The sequence below is a fragment of the Thermobia domestica genome, chromosome 7 (assembly GCF_964235325.1).
Source record: "Thermobia domestica chromosome 7, izTheDome1.hap1.1, whole genome shotgun sequence".
Classification (NCBI taxonomy): domain Eukaryota; kingdom Metazoa; phylum Arthropoda; class Insecta; order Zygentoma; family Lepismatidae; genus Thermobia; species Thermobia domestica.
Window position 1 is genome coordinate 155,565,310 of NC_137460.1, and position 18,098 is coordinate 155,583,407.

The following is an 18,098-nucleotide window of genomic DNA, read 5'->3' on the forward strand; positions in this document are numbered from 1 at the left end:
CAGTGCGAATTAGACCGAATGTTCATGCAAGAAATAGAAGTGTTCTCTGCTTGCGATTTAGCAGCATCTAAATCCGACCATAGAAATTTTTGGTGAATTTTGATGTTTTATGGAACAAAATTAAGTGACCAACAACTAAATTTCTTGACTTTTATGACCGTTTCCTGATTTCGTGACTTTCGTGATTGATACGACACCCTGTTAATTCATGCATTTTTTTTCACTTGTGTATATCACTGAATTTGCACCTATAGAGGATCTGGTGTGTTATAAAATTGCTTATTCGCTACACTTTTTATATGAGATTTGAAGCAGTCGAACGAAAACATTATTGGAATTTTAATTTATAATTCCACTCCAGCTGATCATGTCGCTAAAACAGGTAAAGACGAAGAAGTTACTTAACCGTAGTGACTGGATGTTCTCTGTGCGGTATGTGACCTGGTTGTCATAACATAGTATTTACAACGTTGGTTAAATCTGACACACTTGATTCGAAAGTGAACAAGTATAGATATGTGGAAATAAGTCAGTGCACCATAGAAATAGTCATCAACAATTCCTCAACTATTTAACATGCTAGTGAACACATCGAGTAAAGAAACTGATACTTTATTGTTATCTTCAATACTTTAAAGGAGTTTTAAAAAAATAATTAAAATGCATGTATTAAACATATATTCCTATAATTTAATTAACGCTCCGTTTACGATTTCACGTATTACTTAAAAATTTGTGAATCTTTCATTTATAGTTTAGAGTCATTATGGTAAATGTTACTTTCAAAGTTGTGCTACTTACATCTGTATCATACAGCGTGCCAATCGCCTTTTCGGCTAACTCACGTTTCCTCTTTGTAAGGTCATCGATATCTTCCTCGTCACTTTCATCTGGAAAGACAGGGAACTATTATCAAATGAAAAACTGAACATCACTTTTAATAAGCTGTGGTATGGTTTAGTTGAAAGTTTATTAAAAATGGAAAAGTAACACTGGTCAAACTATATCTCAAGTATTCTGCCAGCTAAACAACAACACAGGACCCTCTGAAAACCAGAATATTGCGCCTTACACCATCAGTGTTGCTGCTATGTTTCACGGTTGGGCAGAAACATTGCGGATCACATACTTCTTTGGGAGCTCGCCACACAAACATGGCTCGTGACTTAGAAATAAGCTGAATGGTAACTTATCAGACCACACCACATTTCCAGTCATCAGCAGTGCCTGTTGCATGTTGGCCACACCACTGGGGTTATGCTAAAACGTGACAGTTCCTTATAAGCGGTTCCCCCGTGCAACCTCACCCCGAATATCCACGTCATGTAACAGTGGATCGTGTTCGTCAGCAGAGGCTTGAGCCCCTTCGTCACTTGCACCGCAGTCACATGACGGTTTTGAGTAACAATCCACTTTAACGTTCCGCAGGATCTGTCACTGAGGGTTTTCTTCCGACCACTGTTCCTGTTCGCTGATGTGGTTTTGCCATTTTGTAGGCCGTCATCACCTTGAATACAGTCCTTTCGCTACACCCCACACACCTGCCACTTTCGTTACGCTCGAACTACATAACTGAGTGCCAAGAAGAATTGTCCTCTTTGGAAATCAGAGACTGCCCATTTCACACTATCACAGTCTCTTCAGTTCTTTGCATACTGCCATTCTACTGCTCCCACGTAATACGAAGCTTGCTCTAATATTCCACCAGGGTGTCTACTAAAATTCCAAAATGAAATTTCGTGACCTTCTCTTCACAAACCAATAACATTTCGTAACATTTTTAAGAGGCCCCACCACGGCGAAATTAAAATACCGCTAATTTTACAGTAATTATGTGATATCTTCAAATAGATAAAAGATAATCAAAATGTGGAACAAGATCGCCCTAGACAATATTATTTTACATGAGATACCGATATCATGACTCACTTATCTGCTTCGATTTCCAATCATTTAGAAAATCGGCATTTATTTTCGCGTTTCTAAATGGCTGCAAATGGTAAGTTACTAGGGGACTCGTGATAACTGTACCTCATGCAAAATAATATTGCCTAGGGCGATCTTGTTCCACATTTTGATTATCTTTTATCTATCTGAAGATATCAGACAATTACTGTAAAATTAGCGGGTGCGAATTAGGCCGAATTTTCATGCATGCGATAGAAGTGTGCTTTGCTTGCGATTTGGTAGCATCTAAAGGCGACTATAGATATTTTTCATGGTGAATTTTGACGTTTTATAGAACAAAATTCTTCAGTCTGTACTAATATTCGTACTTTTTTTTTTTAAATCGTGACCCAAAAGCTAAATTTCTTGACTTTCACGACAGTTTTCTGACTTGATGACTTTTTCGTGACACTCGTGACAGATAGACATCCTGTCCATTATCAACAGCTTGACGCTGCGATCGCCGGCTGACTGTTGCCAGCCCAGACATTGACCTATTTCTTTGATTTGATTTGAAGATACACGTCACAATTAAACTGGTATTTGTATAGTTTCAAAGATTTAAAAATTCTGGCAGTTGATGGAATAAAAATGCACGGGATTCGCACAATAAGGACTGGGTGACGAATAGGATATTGTAGTAAAACAGAATACCTAAATATAAATAGAAACACACTAAGTTCAGACTGACTGCTTACGGGAAGTAGTTTCTTCGGTTAACTTTAGGTTAGAGAGGTATACGTGTAAGTACAAATCGAATACTGCGAGACTGCACAGAACCTGTAAAGGAAGAACACAAGTTATTCTGAATTTGTAATATATATAGTGACCATACATACCATATTGAGCCGAATATATTACGGTATTTTTACTATTCAAGTTTCGTTAAGGAAAAAAAAAAAAAAAAAAAAAAACTCGTATTATGATCGTACTCTACCCCTTTTTTACACACTAAAAAAATTGTCATTGTACCAGTCATCAGTCTTTTACAACTGTGCCATGCTGTTGCGTAACTCCCCAAGGTCCTACGTATACAGGAAACAGGTAATGGTAATGCGTCATACTACTATTGTACTTGACTGACACCAAACCTTACTAATGTACCTTCACTACCTACCACAAGGTATCCAAATCACAGTATAAATCGAGAGTAGTAAATACGGAGTGATAACCTCCAGAATATAATGATGCAACGAAGATTTGAATTGAAATCTTAAAAGAAAAACTAAATTAAATCTTTCAGCTTAACGTCATACAATTATGCCCTTTAGGCTAAGGGAGACAATGATAAAAGCAAGTGAATGATGGAATAATTAGTAGAATGAGATGGTGGGAGGAAATGAGAGTACCACGAAAAAAACCCACAGACACGATGTTGTCCACCATAAACTCACTTGGCCGGGAATCGAACCAGGGATCCCATACATTAGAGGTAAGCACTCTACCACTGAGCAACCGTGCCCCCCTCATATCTTCCAAGAGCTTCAAGTTTCCTATTATATAACATTCTGAAAGTGAGTACAGTATTTAAAGCTGGGCAAGTTTATTTTTCCATTAAAATAATCATAAAAACTTGAGGTCATATGATACTCGGGCCAATACCGTATTCTAAAGGTAGAAAGTGAGAAAAAATACGTACCATAGGCAAGATCTTGTGCATAGCGCCGAGCAATCAAATGATCTTCCTCTTCTCTATTTCTCATAGCTTTCTCAGCAGCTCTTCGCACTTCCGGTGCTAATTCCTCATATTCATCATCATCCAGTCCTGTTGCTTCGTAACGATCTAAAGCTGGAATGGCACGATAGTCCCTGTAAAATGACGATAAACAGTGTGAAAATACATTTCTCACATGTCACAGAAAAAGAGGCGAGATCATTACTGGACACTTGAAATTACAGACCATTACTTGACACTTGAAATTAAACGTCACTTTTAGCGGACTTAAGTTTAACCTTAATTTTATAAATAAGACTATCTGTTTTTACATTGACTATTTCGAAAATAAATGATCAAATACATTAAGTCGTGAACTTTTGCTCCTCTTAATTTTTTGTTGCTTGAAAGAGTATCAAGTCGCGAGTCACGCTCAAAACCTGGCACAAAGATTTTTATTTCAACACATTTTGGTACAGCAACATACGGTTATCGTTAGCTTTTTAAACAAAGTACTTTACTTCACGTCATCCTTCCATCTGAACTAAACCTACTATTGACATTAAACTTCTTCAAGTTTTTTTTTTTTTCTCTAGCGATAACGGCGTCGAAAACAGAAATAATAAAAACTAGAGGAAATTATGGTATAGGTATCTTCCATTTCAACTCAGGCAATAAATAAATAAATAAATAAATGAAAAATAAATAAATAAAATTGTACCATCACCATCTCAGATATTGTTGAAACTTTTTTTTATAGCAACTAGACATGTTTTTAAGGAACCTTTTTTTGTTTTTTGTTTTGTGGAATAAAAATTTTCCCGCCAAGTAATGGGCTATCAAAGACAGGGAGTACAATTTATGATATGTAGAAAACATGAAAAATAGTCAACTTCGGAGCTCCACTATTCAGCTACGGAGACAGAGTTAAAATTCTTGTTGTGGTATGTACTTCTATGAGCAAAATAAATGACGCGTCTCTTTATTTTGAAGTTTTTTGAAAATATCTCTGTTTTCTTTATATGTTCGAAATTTCGGAAGGTTTTCCCAGCAGGACAGGTTAATAACAAACCCGTTTTTAATATTTGTGTTAGATATTAGCTTAAAATAAATAAATTAGAAGCAAAAAACATTAAATCGACATAAATCTCGAGAATTACCAACTCTGCTAAAGTGGGAAATTTTCAAGAAGGCGAGGGAATTCTGCAGTTAAACACGAAGCAGTGAGATCTATGTTATTGAGAGAAATGTGGATTAAATCTACAGACGAAACTTTTAACGAAATATTTCTAATATGTCTTATTACGTGCATTATCTGCAAACTCCAAATATATGAATCTATGCCAAGTATTAACGTAAAGATAGAGCAAATAGTGGAAATTATCTATGGAAAAGGACGAATTGGTAGCGAGACCGTAATGAAAAATGGTCTTTACCGGAACAAGTTCAGTTCACGTAAGAAAACAAATAGCTCAGTTAATTAACGCAACGAGTCTGTATACCGAAGGTAGTGGGTTCGAATCTCCCTCGAAGTGTCGTTGTCATTTTTATTAGTATGGTTATTTATTTTTATTTTTTATGTGGGAAAGAATCAAATTGCAACATATGTGTAAAACTCATGACGATACCAAAAAAGATAAAGAAATGTCGTTGTCGCACTTGCATTAGCGTCCCTAATTTTGTTTGCAAACAGTTTCGTAATTATTTCCCCTGTGCTCACTGCTCACTATACGTTATGCTCCCTGGCGCATAACGAATGTTTCCCAGTAAATGTTAATTCTAATTTGGAGAATTTTATAAAGTTTCACAATATTTCTCACTAGATAGTCTTCTATCTACTTGTTTTGATATTTTGATAACAGATTTCCCTATTAAATGTTTAATTTTCCCTAGATTTTTAATTACGGAAAAGTTTTATAATGTATTTGTATTAAATTGAAATTGTTTTGAATTTACCACATGAGATAAGTAGCTCGAAGGAGGAAAACTCAAGTAATTGATATTCTACGTAAAAGCAACCTATTGTAGAATGATGATACTTCTTACCTTCAGCACATAATACTTACGTTAGAGAGTCAGGCAGAAAAAAATTCTGGTTTTTCCTCCCTATGACCACCCATCTTAAACCTCTACATTCCATTGTTCGTCTCACAAAATTTCGGTGCTTCAAAAACATTCATATAATAATAATAATAATAATAATAATAATAATAATAATAATAATAATAATAATAATAATAATAATAATAATAATAATAATAATAATAATAATCCTGAATATGTCATCCTTACATAATGTTAGGATATCTTAATTTCTTAGTTTAAATCTTAGATATCTTAGTTTAAAGTGCTTTCTTTAGTAATTATTTGAGCAAACATGTAGGAGGGGGTACGACTTTTTATTTTGCCCCTCTCGTTTTAGTATCCTTCTAACAGAAAGTAATTTCTGATAAGCAGGGCAGTCAAAATGAATAAGAAATATATTTACAGCATCCTCTCCCCTTTCATGATTGAATATCACGTAGCATTTTTTATTTTACCAAAGATGGCCCTGTGCGGTTAGAGGTAGGTAACTAAAGAAATACCTAATATATAGCGCCCCTTGATTGTAATATTACCGCTTCTTTATTTGTACGAGGGAGCCCTTACAAGGGTGGCAAAAAGAATAGGAAAAGTGTCTATTGATTCCAGTGGCGGATCCAGCACAAATTTCTGGGGGGAGAGTGAAAGATTCTTTTGATTATGTAAAGCTGTCACAAATTACCACTTAACTAAACTAAACATAATAGTGGGGTGAACCGGAACCCAGTCAGTTTAAATTGATGTAAAAGTTTAATTTTTGGCTTCATATTAAAGTTTTGGTTTCAAATGAGAATTTCAGTCCAAGTGGTCAATGATCAAATCTCGTGGGGCTCTTCAGTGTAGGCTAATACGTCCCCCTTATGAGAAAAGTCAATAATATTAAAATGTTTATAACTTTCGAATTTTTCGTCTATTTTAAAGAAATGTTGGGCTTCGTATTAAAGTGTTGGTTCCAAATCACAATTTCAGTCCGAGTGGACAATGATCAAATCCTGGGGGGAATCTTCAGTATAGGGGGCTACGGCTCCCTTATGGGAGAAGGCAAAAATATGAAAATGCTTATAACTTTCGAATTTTTCGCCTATTGTAAAGAAATTATTGGCTTCATATTAAAGTCTTGGCTTCAAATGACAATTTCAGTCCGTGTGGACAATGATCAAATTTCGGAGGGCTCTTCGGTGTAAGAGTTTCGGCTTCTTTATGGGACAAGATTCTCGTAGTTGATATTGCAAAATTGTTTTGTATACATGAGTGGAAACTTGCACCATTTGGTTAATTTTACCTCTTATATTTTGCAGATTCAAATTCCAAGCAATAGTTACTTCTCAAAGCTAAAAGAAGGCACATACTACATAGATTGATTAAAATGAAATGTCTTTTATGAGAGGTTGTCATGGTGCAGACGAACGAACAGGCACCCAAACATTGGTTGAGTCGGACGGTTGAAACTCGTTAAGCTCATTTCAATTATTATTATTATTATTAATAATAATAATAATAATAATAATAATAATAATAATAATAATAATAATAATAATAATAATAATAATAATAATAGAGCATTCGTCTTTGGTGCATGGGATCCGCGGCTCGATTCCGCTTCGCGCCAAGTGAAATTTGAGGTGGACAAATACCGTGTGCATGGGTATGGGTTTTCTTGGGATTTTCCATTCTCCTCCCACTTTCTTAATTTCACCATTTCATTCATCATCATTCTTCCTTAGCGTAGGTGCATAATCGTGCAACTAGATATTCAATTTAATTTTAATTTCAATAATAATAATAAAGAATTAATTCAACTGAAAGGACTGTAATTTATGTTGACGGCAATTATCATAAATATGCAACTATTATAAAAACAATTCTTTGAGTAGAAAGATAATCCTTTCCAAGTGTTAACGAATGCGCACGAGATAAGACATGTCTCGAGGAAGAGACGAGGCGCGCTTTGTGACATCCAAAATAAGACGTGACAAATGTTTTGGACACGAGATAGATTTTGTCTCGTGCCTCGTCTTGTCTGGAATGTCTCGAAAACAAAAGTCTAAGTTTTAAAATTATTTTTCAAGATCTATTCTCTCAAAAGTAGCTCTCTGCCTTAAAATTAAGGAAATAAATTCAACTCCAAGAATAAACTACTATTCATATATTTTTCAGGTCAATTGACTTAGGCCTATACCATGTTGCAAGGTTAAATATTTATTTATGAAGTGTGTACAAAATTTGCCAGTGTCTTTTCTGATAAAATCGTCGAGAAAAAGTCACCTCCAAGAATAAACTACCCCTCGTAAATTTTTCTAAGAGAAATATCTGATATTGCAATATAGGGTTGTTAATTAAATATTGATTAATGAAAAAATAAACAAAATAGTTAAAACCATTTTGGAGAAAATAGCTTTCTTCGATTTTCGGCTGTTAGTAAACCACACTTAGGCGGTAGGAAAAAATTGGAAAATCTCCTGTAGGAATACTGTGTAAACCCTAAGTTTAAAATTTGGTGTAGATACGTTGAACGGTATGGTCTCTAGGCGAGTGCACAGAAAAGTGTACCGAACGGACGGACCGGAAGGACGGGTATCGAAAAATTACATTTTCGGTACGTAGACGCTATGAAGTATGTAAATCTGTTGAAATCTGAATTTGATATACTATTTTCACAATCACCATATTTTCTTCTCTCTTTTGTCGCTCGAAAAAGAAAAGCCTGAGTTTACCACAAAAAGCTAGGAAGTTTACCAAAAAATATTCAATTACAGGGCCTCCGCACTAAACTTTTTCAATTCAATTTCTTAACTGTGTTAGGCCGCAGTTGTTACTGAAGTGTGTATTTGGATAATACGAATAAAATTATCGTATTATTCAAATACATCGAATGTCAGATTATCGAATAAAAATCTTCGATTGAAGAAAATCCACACTACAAAACTAAGTCACACTTTGAGAATATTTTCATTAGACATATAATAGAACAATTGATGCAATAATTGTTTATGAAATATGAAAAAATCAAATTAGTCATTTTTGAGAAATTCGTTCAAAAAGAACACGTCAGGAGCAACCTACCTCTTGTGAATTGTTTCGAACAATGAGTTAAGATATACTTTTGGTTATTAATGAAATATTTATTTGCGAAATTTGAACAAAATCGCCTGTCGTTCGAGAAAATTGTCGGGAAAAACCTTGACTCCCAAAATAAACAATCCGTCGTAATTGTTTTTCATAGAAATGACTTACACTAAAATATAGGGTTATTAATGAAATACTTATTTATGAATTATCAATAAAATTGTCCGAGTAATTTTTGATAATATCGTGAGGGAAAAATAACTCCCCGAATAAACTCTCTCTTGAGGATTCTTTCAGGGTAAGCGAGTTATTCCATATTATTAGGTTTTTAATGAAATATTTATTTCTGAGTACGAACAAAATTGCTTGACTCATTTTTGAGAAAACCGTGGAGGAAAAACACCCCCAAGAGTAAACTACCCCTCGCGTATTTTTTCAGGACAAACGAGTTTTGCCATATTGTTAGGTTATTAACGAAATATGTATTTTTGAAATATGAATAAACTCTTTTGAGTCGTTTTTGAGAAAATCGCCCAGACAACACACTCCACCCCTCGCATTTTTTTTTAGGACAAACGAGTTATGCCATATTGTTAAGTTATTAATGAAATATTTATTTATGAAATATGATCGAAAACACTTGAATCCATTTTAAGAAAATCACTTAGAAAAAACTCACTCCTAAGTATAAACTACCCCTTGTAGATTTTTCTCAGATAAATGCCTTATACCACAAAATAGGGTTGCTAATTAAATATTGATTTATAAAAAAAGAAAGAAAACAAGATCGTTAGAGCCAGTTATGAGAAAATATTTTTCTTCTATTTTCATCGTACAGGAAACTATCCTTGTTTCGGGAGTAGGAGGGAAATAAAAGAAACTATAGGTAATACTATGAAAATCTTAAACTAAAATTTGGTGCAGATAAGTTGAACGGTATGGCCTTTAGGCAAGTGCACAGAAAAGTGTAGCGAACGGAGGGACGAACCCCAGATGGACATGTATCGAAAAATAACTTTTTCGGTGTTAGGGGCTATAATACGTGTAAATTGGTTGAAATCTCAAATTTGATTTTTTTTTTCGAACACCATACTTTCTTCTCTCATTTGTCACTTCAAAGTAAAAGGAACTCAGAACTACGGATAAGAGACACCTACTTTTACACATAGACATTTATTGATTTAAAACTGTTTTAGTTTGTGTCATTTCACTTCCGATTGAAAGGTTTTACAATGACTAAACGGCATACCAATGACGAGACGGAAGTTTTCAGGAAGTAAATGCATTCAGAAGTCTAGACTGCATTACACCTATCAACCTGTTTTTACTTCTGCAGTTGTTGACAGCAGTAATTTCGTCCAAACGCTACATGAAATAATTCTTGGTTGACGTCATTGTATTACTATTTTAGTATGGTTCTCTTCAGACTTGGTTGAAGTTTTGTCTTAACGGATATACATTTTTTTCTTTCTTATTTCATCGTTACACATAAGAATAAAATGTTGTGGTGAGTGGATAGATTCGAACGTACGAACATTGAGTTTTCATTCTTCCAACACTTTACCAATGAACCAAGCTTTGTCTCCACGTTAACACATGGTTACAGGGTTTATTACGATTTAAATAAAATGGCTGGCTGTTAGAGTTTCCTGCTCACATATTTCGATAAAAAATTTTCATTGCTTCGTAGATACGTAGAGCAATGTTTAGATACACATTTTAGGAGAGTGCATTTTGATGTATATAATAATTTCATGCCAGATAAAAGCTAGATAAGTTTTGATAAAATGTTTCATATGTAGTTCTCAATAATAGACTTGCTGTTCGGGGTGAAGTTCCAAGGTTCAGCATTGACTAGCAGTTTTTGCTATTAATATCCCTTCTAACAATATTGGCAGTGGACAAAGGTTAGCCCGTGTTGAAGCTTTTTGCCCCTAATTTAATTATTTTACTTTATTATTTAACGAATATATTGAAAATTGTCAGCAGGCACGTATGCAGTAATTTATTTCGGGAGGGGTCCGACTTCAATATTAGGATAAATTATAATAAAATTTTAAAAAATAATCCCCAAAATTAGGCTAAATTTAGAGAAAAGTTGGGATTTCAGAGGGGGGTCCGGACCCCCTGGACCCACCCCTAAATGCATCCTTGTTTGACAGTAACGTTTCCTTATTTTGAAACCCTCAAAAACTTCGGATATATAAAGGAAAACAGTTATTTTCGATAAAATATCACTTCAAGGAGACGCGACAGTTTTATTGCACATTGTGGTATCCAACGTTCACAAGGGCAAGAATTCCTTCTCTTTGGTCTGTCATTGTGCTCTATCGAAAGGTTACGTTTGTAAAATATTACTCCAACGAACAAGCGTGATTGGCAGATAGGAATACTGAACAGAACTCCACAGAAATGCATGCTGAACTTACGTTTATAGCTACCTTTTGGTGATTTGTCCTCAAGGTCAATCGAGTGGTAATTCAGTTACGTCTCTGTTCTTAAGCCATGTTCGTATTACTTCGAACAGTTTTGAGAATGAAAAGCATGCTTCGTAATACAACAGATTTCTTTCGCGTAAGAAATCGAAACTCAGTTGGTCAGAGCAACTAGTCTGTACGAATTAAGTTGGTAGTTAGAGCCCAGTACGAGTAAGGGTTTTTATTACTATTGTTTTTATCTTTTTTATGTGAGGAAAAATCAAATTGTGACATCGCGATATCAAATGTATTTGGTTAGGTAACTGTCTTAGCTAAATATTAAATATCAGTAACCGTCGAAATTATTTCACTAACCGATCAGTCACTGAACATTTCAAACACGTCAAACCAGTGGCATAACATGAAGGTTAACCTCTCCTCCGCAGTCCTTAGATATGCGTCCGTACCAAGGGCCGGGCGACTTCCCGGGGCGCCAGAGAAAGAGGGCGCCAGAACGAGCCTCAAAAAGTAAATTTTATAGCGTGTTTTCTACTGACTTTTTTGTTTATATTCTTGTAAAGTAGTGGCAATTACATAACCATGGTACAGGAGAGTTTCATAGTACTAAGAGGGATGTATCGAAAATGGAGAGATGGCATGTAGAATAAAAAGTGGCAGGGGAGTAAGCATTGTTTGTCTGTTTGCTTGAGTTCAGCGTCCCACGGTTATGCCGGTTAGGCTAAAGGAGACAATGATGATGAGTAATGAATGAAATGGTGGAATGAAGAAAGTGGGAGGAAACGGGAGAACCCCGAGAAAACCCACGCACACTGTGTTAGGCCAAAGGAGATGTGGATACTAATTATAGTGGAATCCCAACCACTTTTATCGTTCAACAGTAATCCACCGGGAATTGGACCCGGTACCACAGAAGGCAGGCGTGCTAGCCGTAAGACCAAACGGGGGGGCGGAGTTCGTATTGTTTATAGCGGGCCATATCCTTTGTGAAGTTTTCCTAGGTAATGAATGTCTTTTTGAAAAATGGGTTTAAAATATTAAAAACACTATGGTAAAATGTAAAATATAGGCTAGTACCAGGGGGAGGGCGCCAAAAAGTCACTTTACCCTGGTGAAAATTTGGCCTGGTCCGCCCCTGCGTACTTTCTGTATATTTTTTGGCCTTGCAGCTTGTGCGGTCCCCACGCCACAGGGTTGCGGGGGCGGTATTTACGCCTATGCTTCGAACGTAATTCAACAACTGCTTAAGAAATTCTACCATCAGCGTGGAAACGGGAATATATATTTTTCTAATAGACCTATAGAACTTTCACTCAGAACGCTAGATGAAATTAAGTAGAAGGAGGATTGATGTTTCCTAAGTAAGTTCCTTTCAGAAAGTTTGCTATTTCTTTAACGGCGATGTAAATAAACATACCGGATACTCATCGTTATTAGACCGACACCAAACCATCCTGGACAAATCCCTCTAGAGCAATGATCGGCAAAAGTTTATTCTGCCTAATTTTATAAGCGACTCAAGGGTGAAACACTTGTTAACGAAAGCAATGCTGTGTATACACTTCCTTGTTTCTGACAAAATATAAAGTGCTTTGTAATCTTTAGACACCTTTCCTATTCTTTTTGTCACCCTTGGTTGTGTAGGGCGGCCTCGAACAAATAAAGAAGAGGTAATGTTACAGTCAAGGGGCGCAATAAATATATTAGATATTTCTTTTGTTACCTAACCATAACGGCCTACAGTCGTCTTCAGTAGAATAAAAAATGCTACGTGATATTCCATTCACGAAGGAGGAAAGGATACTCTAATTATATTTCTTATTCATTTTGTCTGCCCTGCTTCTCAGAAATTATATACTTTCTGTTGGGACGGTGCTGAAAAGAGAGGGGGGAAATAAAACGTCGTGCCTCCTCATACATCTTAAATTTTGTTACGTGGTTGCTCAAGTTATTACTAAAGAAAACACTTTAAACTAAGATGTCTAAAGTTACTACATTATGTAAGGGTGGCATATTCAGGAATAATAATAATAATAATAATAATAAATATGAATGTCTTTGGAGAGCCGAAATTATGTGACACGAATCATTACATGTAGAGCTTTAAGATGAGTGGTCATAGGAGAGGAAAAACAGGATTTTTCTCTGTATGACTCTCTAACATAAAGATTATGTGCTGAAGGTAAGACGCATAATCATTCTACAAAAGGTTGCTTTTACGTAGAATATCAGTTACTTCAGTTCTCCTCCTTCGGGCTACTTAACTCATGTGGTAAATTCAAAACAATTTCAATTTAAGACAAATACTTGTAAAACTTTTCCGTCCTAAAATACTTGTAAACTTGTAAAACTAACGTGAGCTGAACCTGTTCTACGGTAAAGAGAAATTTTCATTACGATTGTGCTAAGAATTCGTCTTTTTCCATAGGTAATTTCCACTATTTGCTCTATCTATACGGGAGTTCGCTGATAATGCATGTAGTAAGACATATTAGAAATGTGTCGTTAAAAGTTTCGTTTGTAGATCTAATCCACGTTTCTCTCAATGACATAGATGTCGCTGCTTCGTTTTGAACTGCAGAATTCCCTCGCGTTCTTGAAAATTTCCCACTTTAGCAGAGTTGGTAATTCTCGAGATTTCTGTCGATTTAATGTTTTTTGCTTCTAATTTATTTATTTTAAGCTAATATCTAATACAAATATTAAAAACGGGTTTGTTATTGACCTGTCCTGTTGAGTAAACCTTCCGAAATTTAGAACATATAAAGAAAACGGAGATATTTTCAAAAAACTTCAAAATAGACGCGTCATTTATTTTGCTCATAGTAGTACATAGGGATATAAATAAACTATACTTTATTATAGTTTGGTTTGCGTATGCGTATCGTTTGTACATAAATTAAGAAAGGAATGTCAATTTATCTGAAAAGTCGAAGTTCGCGATATTTCCGAGCACTGTTAGTAAGACCTAGTTACCCGCATTTCGAAGAAAGAAAAAAAATCGCTTGTGTGTGCAACAGTTTTGTTGCAAAAAAATAGAGAAACTGTAAAATTTTCCAAAATCGCCAGTTTTGGGCGCCATTTTCTCGAAAACACCATATTTTAAAATTCTGAAATTTTGTCAGATGGTTCAACTTTACATGAATAATAAACATACCAAATACCATTCTCGACCAATGCTTCATGAATTAACTACAGCCTTTTGAATTTAGCGAAGTTCCGTTAACTTTGATGTCACAGTTGGCACAAATGGAAACAATAAAAATGCAACAATTTGATTATGTTTGTGGTTCACACTCATTAAATAACGAACAAAAGATTTTTTCTGATTCTTTTTTTTATTATTTTGACCAAAAATGCTATTTGAAATAGCGAAATGAGCCTTTCCCTACTCCTCCGTTTTCTTAAACCGAAGCAATCTGAGATGGAAATTAAGATTACGAAACACACAAATTTTATGTTCACTTACTTAAAATGGTCTTCCGGAAACAAAATTTCAGTCCCCCCCCCCCACACACACAAAAAAAAAAAATCATTTGCTTGCTTAGTGTCTTCTTTGCTAATAGCATGTAACTGTGCCGATGCTCCAATAGGTGTTGGTGCACTCACAACTCGTACCGGTAGCACATTGTCGATAGTCACAAAACACTTATTTTCACCCCTCTTGTACTCCTCCGGAAACCTGTACCCTGCTGAAAGTCCATGTGAAAGCCTAACCAGCACTTCAACTTTACATAATTCATGATTTATTCATAATATTTCTGCTACCCACCACTGGTTATCATATATGTATGTAACAAAAGTTCCTTTTTGCGGACTTCTTAAATCTACACTTTGAACTGCAGAAGCTCGATTATGGGGAAAGCATGAAGTTAGTTCATGGTGACCGTTACTGCCATAAAAAGTTCGCCATTTTCCGAAAGCCAAAATTGACTTGGTTGAATAAGTTACCGGTCGCACACTTTCCCATTCTTGCTTTTTTTCGGAAATTATCGAATTCAGTTCCACGCAATAAAACGAGATTAATACCCGGAGTTTATATTTGCACTATACTCACGAATTCTTTTGCAGTTTTAATACTGTATATCTGTTTTTGCCTAAGGTTATGCCGCGTTGCCACGTTTTTATTTACAAACCCCCTTCCCCTTCAATACCATCGCAGAGACGCTTGCATGGCCGGTTACACTGAAAAAGCACCGCTTTATCGGACCTATCTACATCTCGAACATCTGAAAGCGGGATTTTAAAGTGGGATGCAGCACCATCGGAAATCACTAACACGGTTTGGGAAATTGTAGACACTTATTTTCACGTATTAGAATCTTGTTCTATAACATATATTTTCTCTTGTCTTCCAGTATTTTTAAAATCTTGTCTATGGCTATGAGTACTGTCAGTTGTTTCATAATATACCACTGTCGTAAAGATGGAAATTTTCTCGTTTTTCCGGCGATAACTGAATTTCACTTTGCAGAATAACAGTCCAGTTTTCAATGAAGTCCACAAGAAGTAAAATATAATTTATATTTTGAAATTGTATACGATGCTTTTCGGTAGCAATTAATTCTCTTTGGATTGTCTTGGTTGATGCAGTTATGAATTACAATTCTTACAATTAAACCAGCAACGTGTGATACGAAAACTGAAAGTGGCACAGTTTTTTTTTTTTTTTTAACGAGATCATAATTTTCCCATATGGCATCGGAACGCTTTCATTTTTATCAGCATCAATAATTAAAGACTCCACACTTATTCCTTCCACTCCAGGACATTCACCACATTCTTCAAGACAGCTATCATTTTCTACAGATCATACTATTAAAGAAAATAGGTCACTCATGACAGCTTCAATACAGGCTGCACCTTTGATTTGTTGCAACGCAGTAGCAGCAAACTTAAAATTTGCACAATACATACACTTTTTTGCAGGTTGCGGACTGACCCACTTTGGTCGAATACTAAAATTGCGAGTGACCCATTCTTATGCTGGGATTGTTCTGTTTAGAAAGTCCGTAAATTTCTTTGATGGAACGCGCAAGAAAGCGTTTCGATTTTTTAACTTTTTGTCCATTTTCGATCACTGTAATGACATCGCACAACTGACGCTGGAGCGTTGGAGAGCTGTCTGGAGCGTTCCAAATCATCACTTAGGTAATAGTTCAGCTTTTTATATATCATCAGAATTTATTGGATGGCCGTTTCCAGTAGACTTAAAATTTGTGTGTTTCGTAATCGTAATTTCCACCTCAGATTACTTCGGTTTAACAAAACGGAGGAGTAGGGAGAGGATTATTTTACTATTTTAAAGCAGGTATCAAAAAATAAAAAGCAGTCAGGAAAATCTTTTATTCTTCATTTAATGTGAACCAGAAACATCATCAAATCGTTACACTTTTATTGTTTCCAGTGTTGCCAACTGTGACATCAAAGTTAATGAAAGTTCGCTAAATTCAAAAGGCTGTAGTTAATTCATAAAGCATTGGTCGACAATGATATTTGGTGTATTTATTACTCATGTAAAGTTGAACCATCTGACAAAATTTCAAAATTTTAAAATATGACGTCTTCGAGAAAATGCCGCCCAAAACTGGCGATTTTTCAAAATTTTACAATTTCTCGAATTTTTTTGCGACAAAACGGTTGCGCACAGAAGCAATACATTTTTTTTTTTTTTTTTTTTTTGCGGAAAGCAGGTAACTAGGTCTTACGAACCGTAAAAACAGAATTTTAAAATTCGAACTGGAAGTGCTCGAAAAAAAGTCGCGAACTTCGCCTTTTCATATAAATTGACATTCATTTGTTAATTTATGTACAAAAACATACGCACGCGCAAAGCAAACTATAATAAAATACAGTTTATTTATATCACTATGTACACTCATGTCCAAAATTATTGTCGCATGTCTATAAATATGTTGTTGTAGTAATATAATGTGATAAGGAATTCGCCTGGTATTTCTTATAATGTTAGAATGTGTATAATCGCCAAAGACTTGTGTGTGGCAAATTTCATGTCAAAAGAGCAGCAAATGAGAACTATAGAACGAAAATATAACTTTCTTGTCCATTTAGCAACATTTTGTTTTACTCATTCTAATTTTTGTATTTATAAATCTTTTGCTATGAAATTTACCACAGATATACATTTCCCGATTATATACATAGTATCAGTATTAAAAGTACCCTGCAAAATCATTTACATATTATATTGTTACAAGAAGGAAGTTATAGATATGCGACAATCATTTTGGACATGAGTGTACATACCACAACAAGAAATATAACTCTACTTGTCTCCATAGCTGAATGGTGGGGCTCCGAAGTTAAACATTTTCCATGTCTTCTTCTACAATTCATAAATTGTACTCCCCGTCTTCGTTAGCCCATTACTTGGCAGGAATTTTTTTTTTTTTTTTTTGACAAAAGAAAAAAATATGGGTCTCTCAAAAACATGTCTAGTTGTTATAAAAAAGCTTCAACAATATGTGAGATGGTGATGGTACAGGCTCTGCCTGTGAAATAGAAGGCACCTATATACAGGGCGGACAATTTATCTTGAAAAGCACACGTAGCTTTTAAACTAAACTAATATACCATATATATATACATATAAACGCGCTCGAATTTCGTACGTACTGGGGGGATTGACATACTGCAATACATAAGCTTATGTTCAACATAAGCGCATGATTTATACGTGCCAGGATATTTTTAAATAGATTATATATTCATTCGTTAAAGAGAGGTAAAAATGAAATGAAATCTTGGAGTTTTACGTCCCACGGTTATGCCGGTTAGGCTAAAGGAGACGGTGATTATGAGAAATGAATGAAATGGTGGAATGAAGAATGTGGGAGGAAACGGGAGAACCCCGAGAAAACCCACGAGCACGGTGTTTGTCCACCACAAAGTCC

The 18,098-nt window shown here is 35.2% G+C and overlaps 1 protein-coding gene across 1 annotated transcript in view; it reads right to left on the reverse strand.

Moving 5' to 3' along the window:
- The window catches only part of Mcm2 (DNA replication licensing factor Mcm2), a 59,966-nt gene that overhangs the window by 31,632 nt on the left and 10,236 nt on the right, over positions 1-18,098 (reverse strand). The window contains exons 3-4 of the mRNA XM_081765470.1: positions 3,587-3,756; positions 802-890 (exon numbers count right to left, since the gene is read on the reverse strand). Of these exons, the coding sequence (XP_081621596.1) occupies positions 802-890; positions 3,587-3,756 (259 nt within the window). The remainder of the gene's footprint in view (positions 1-801; positions 891-3,586; positions 3,757-18,098) is intronic.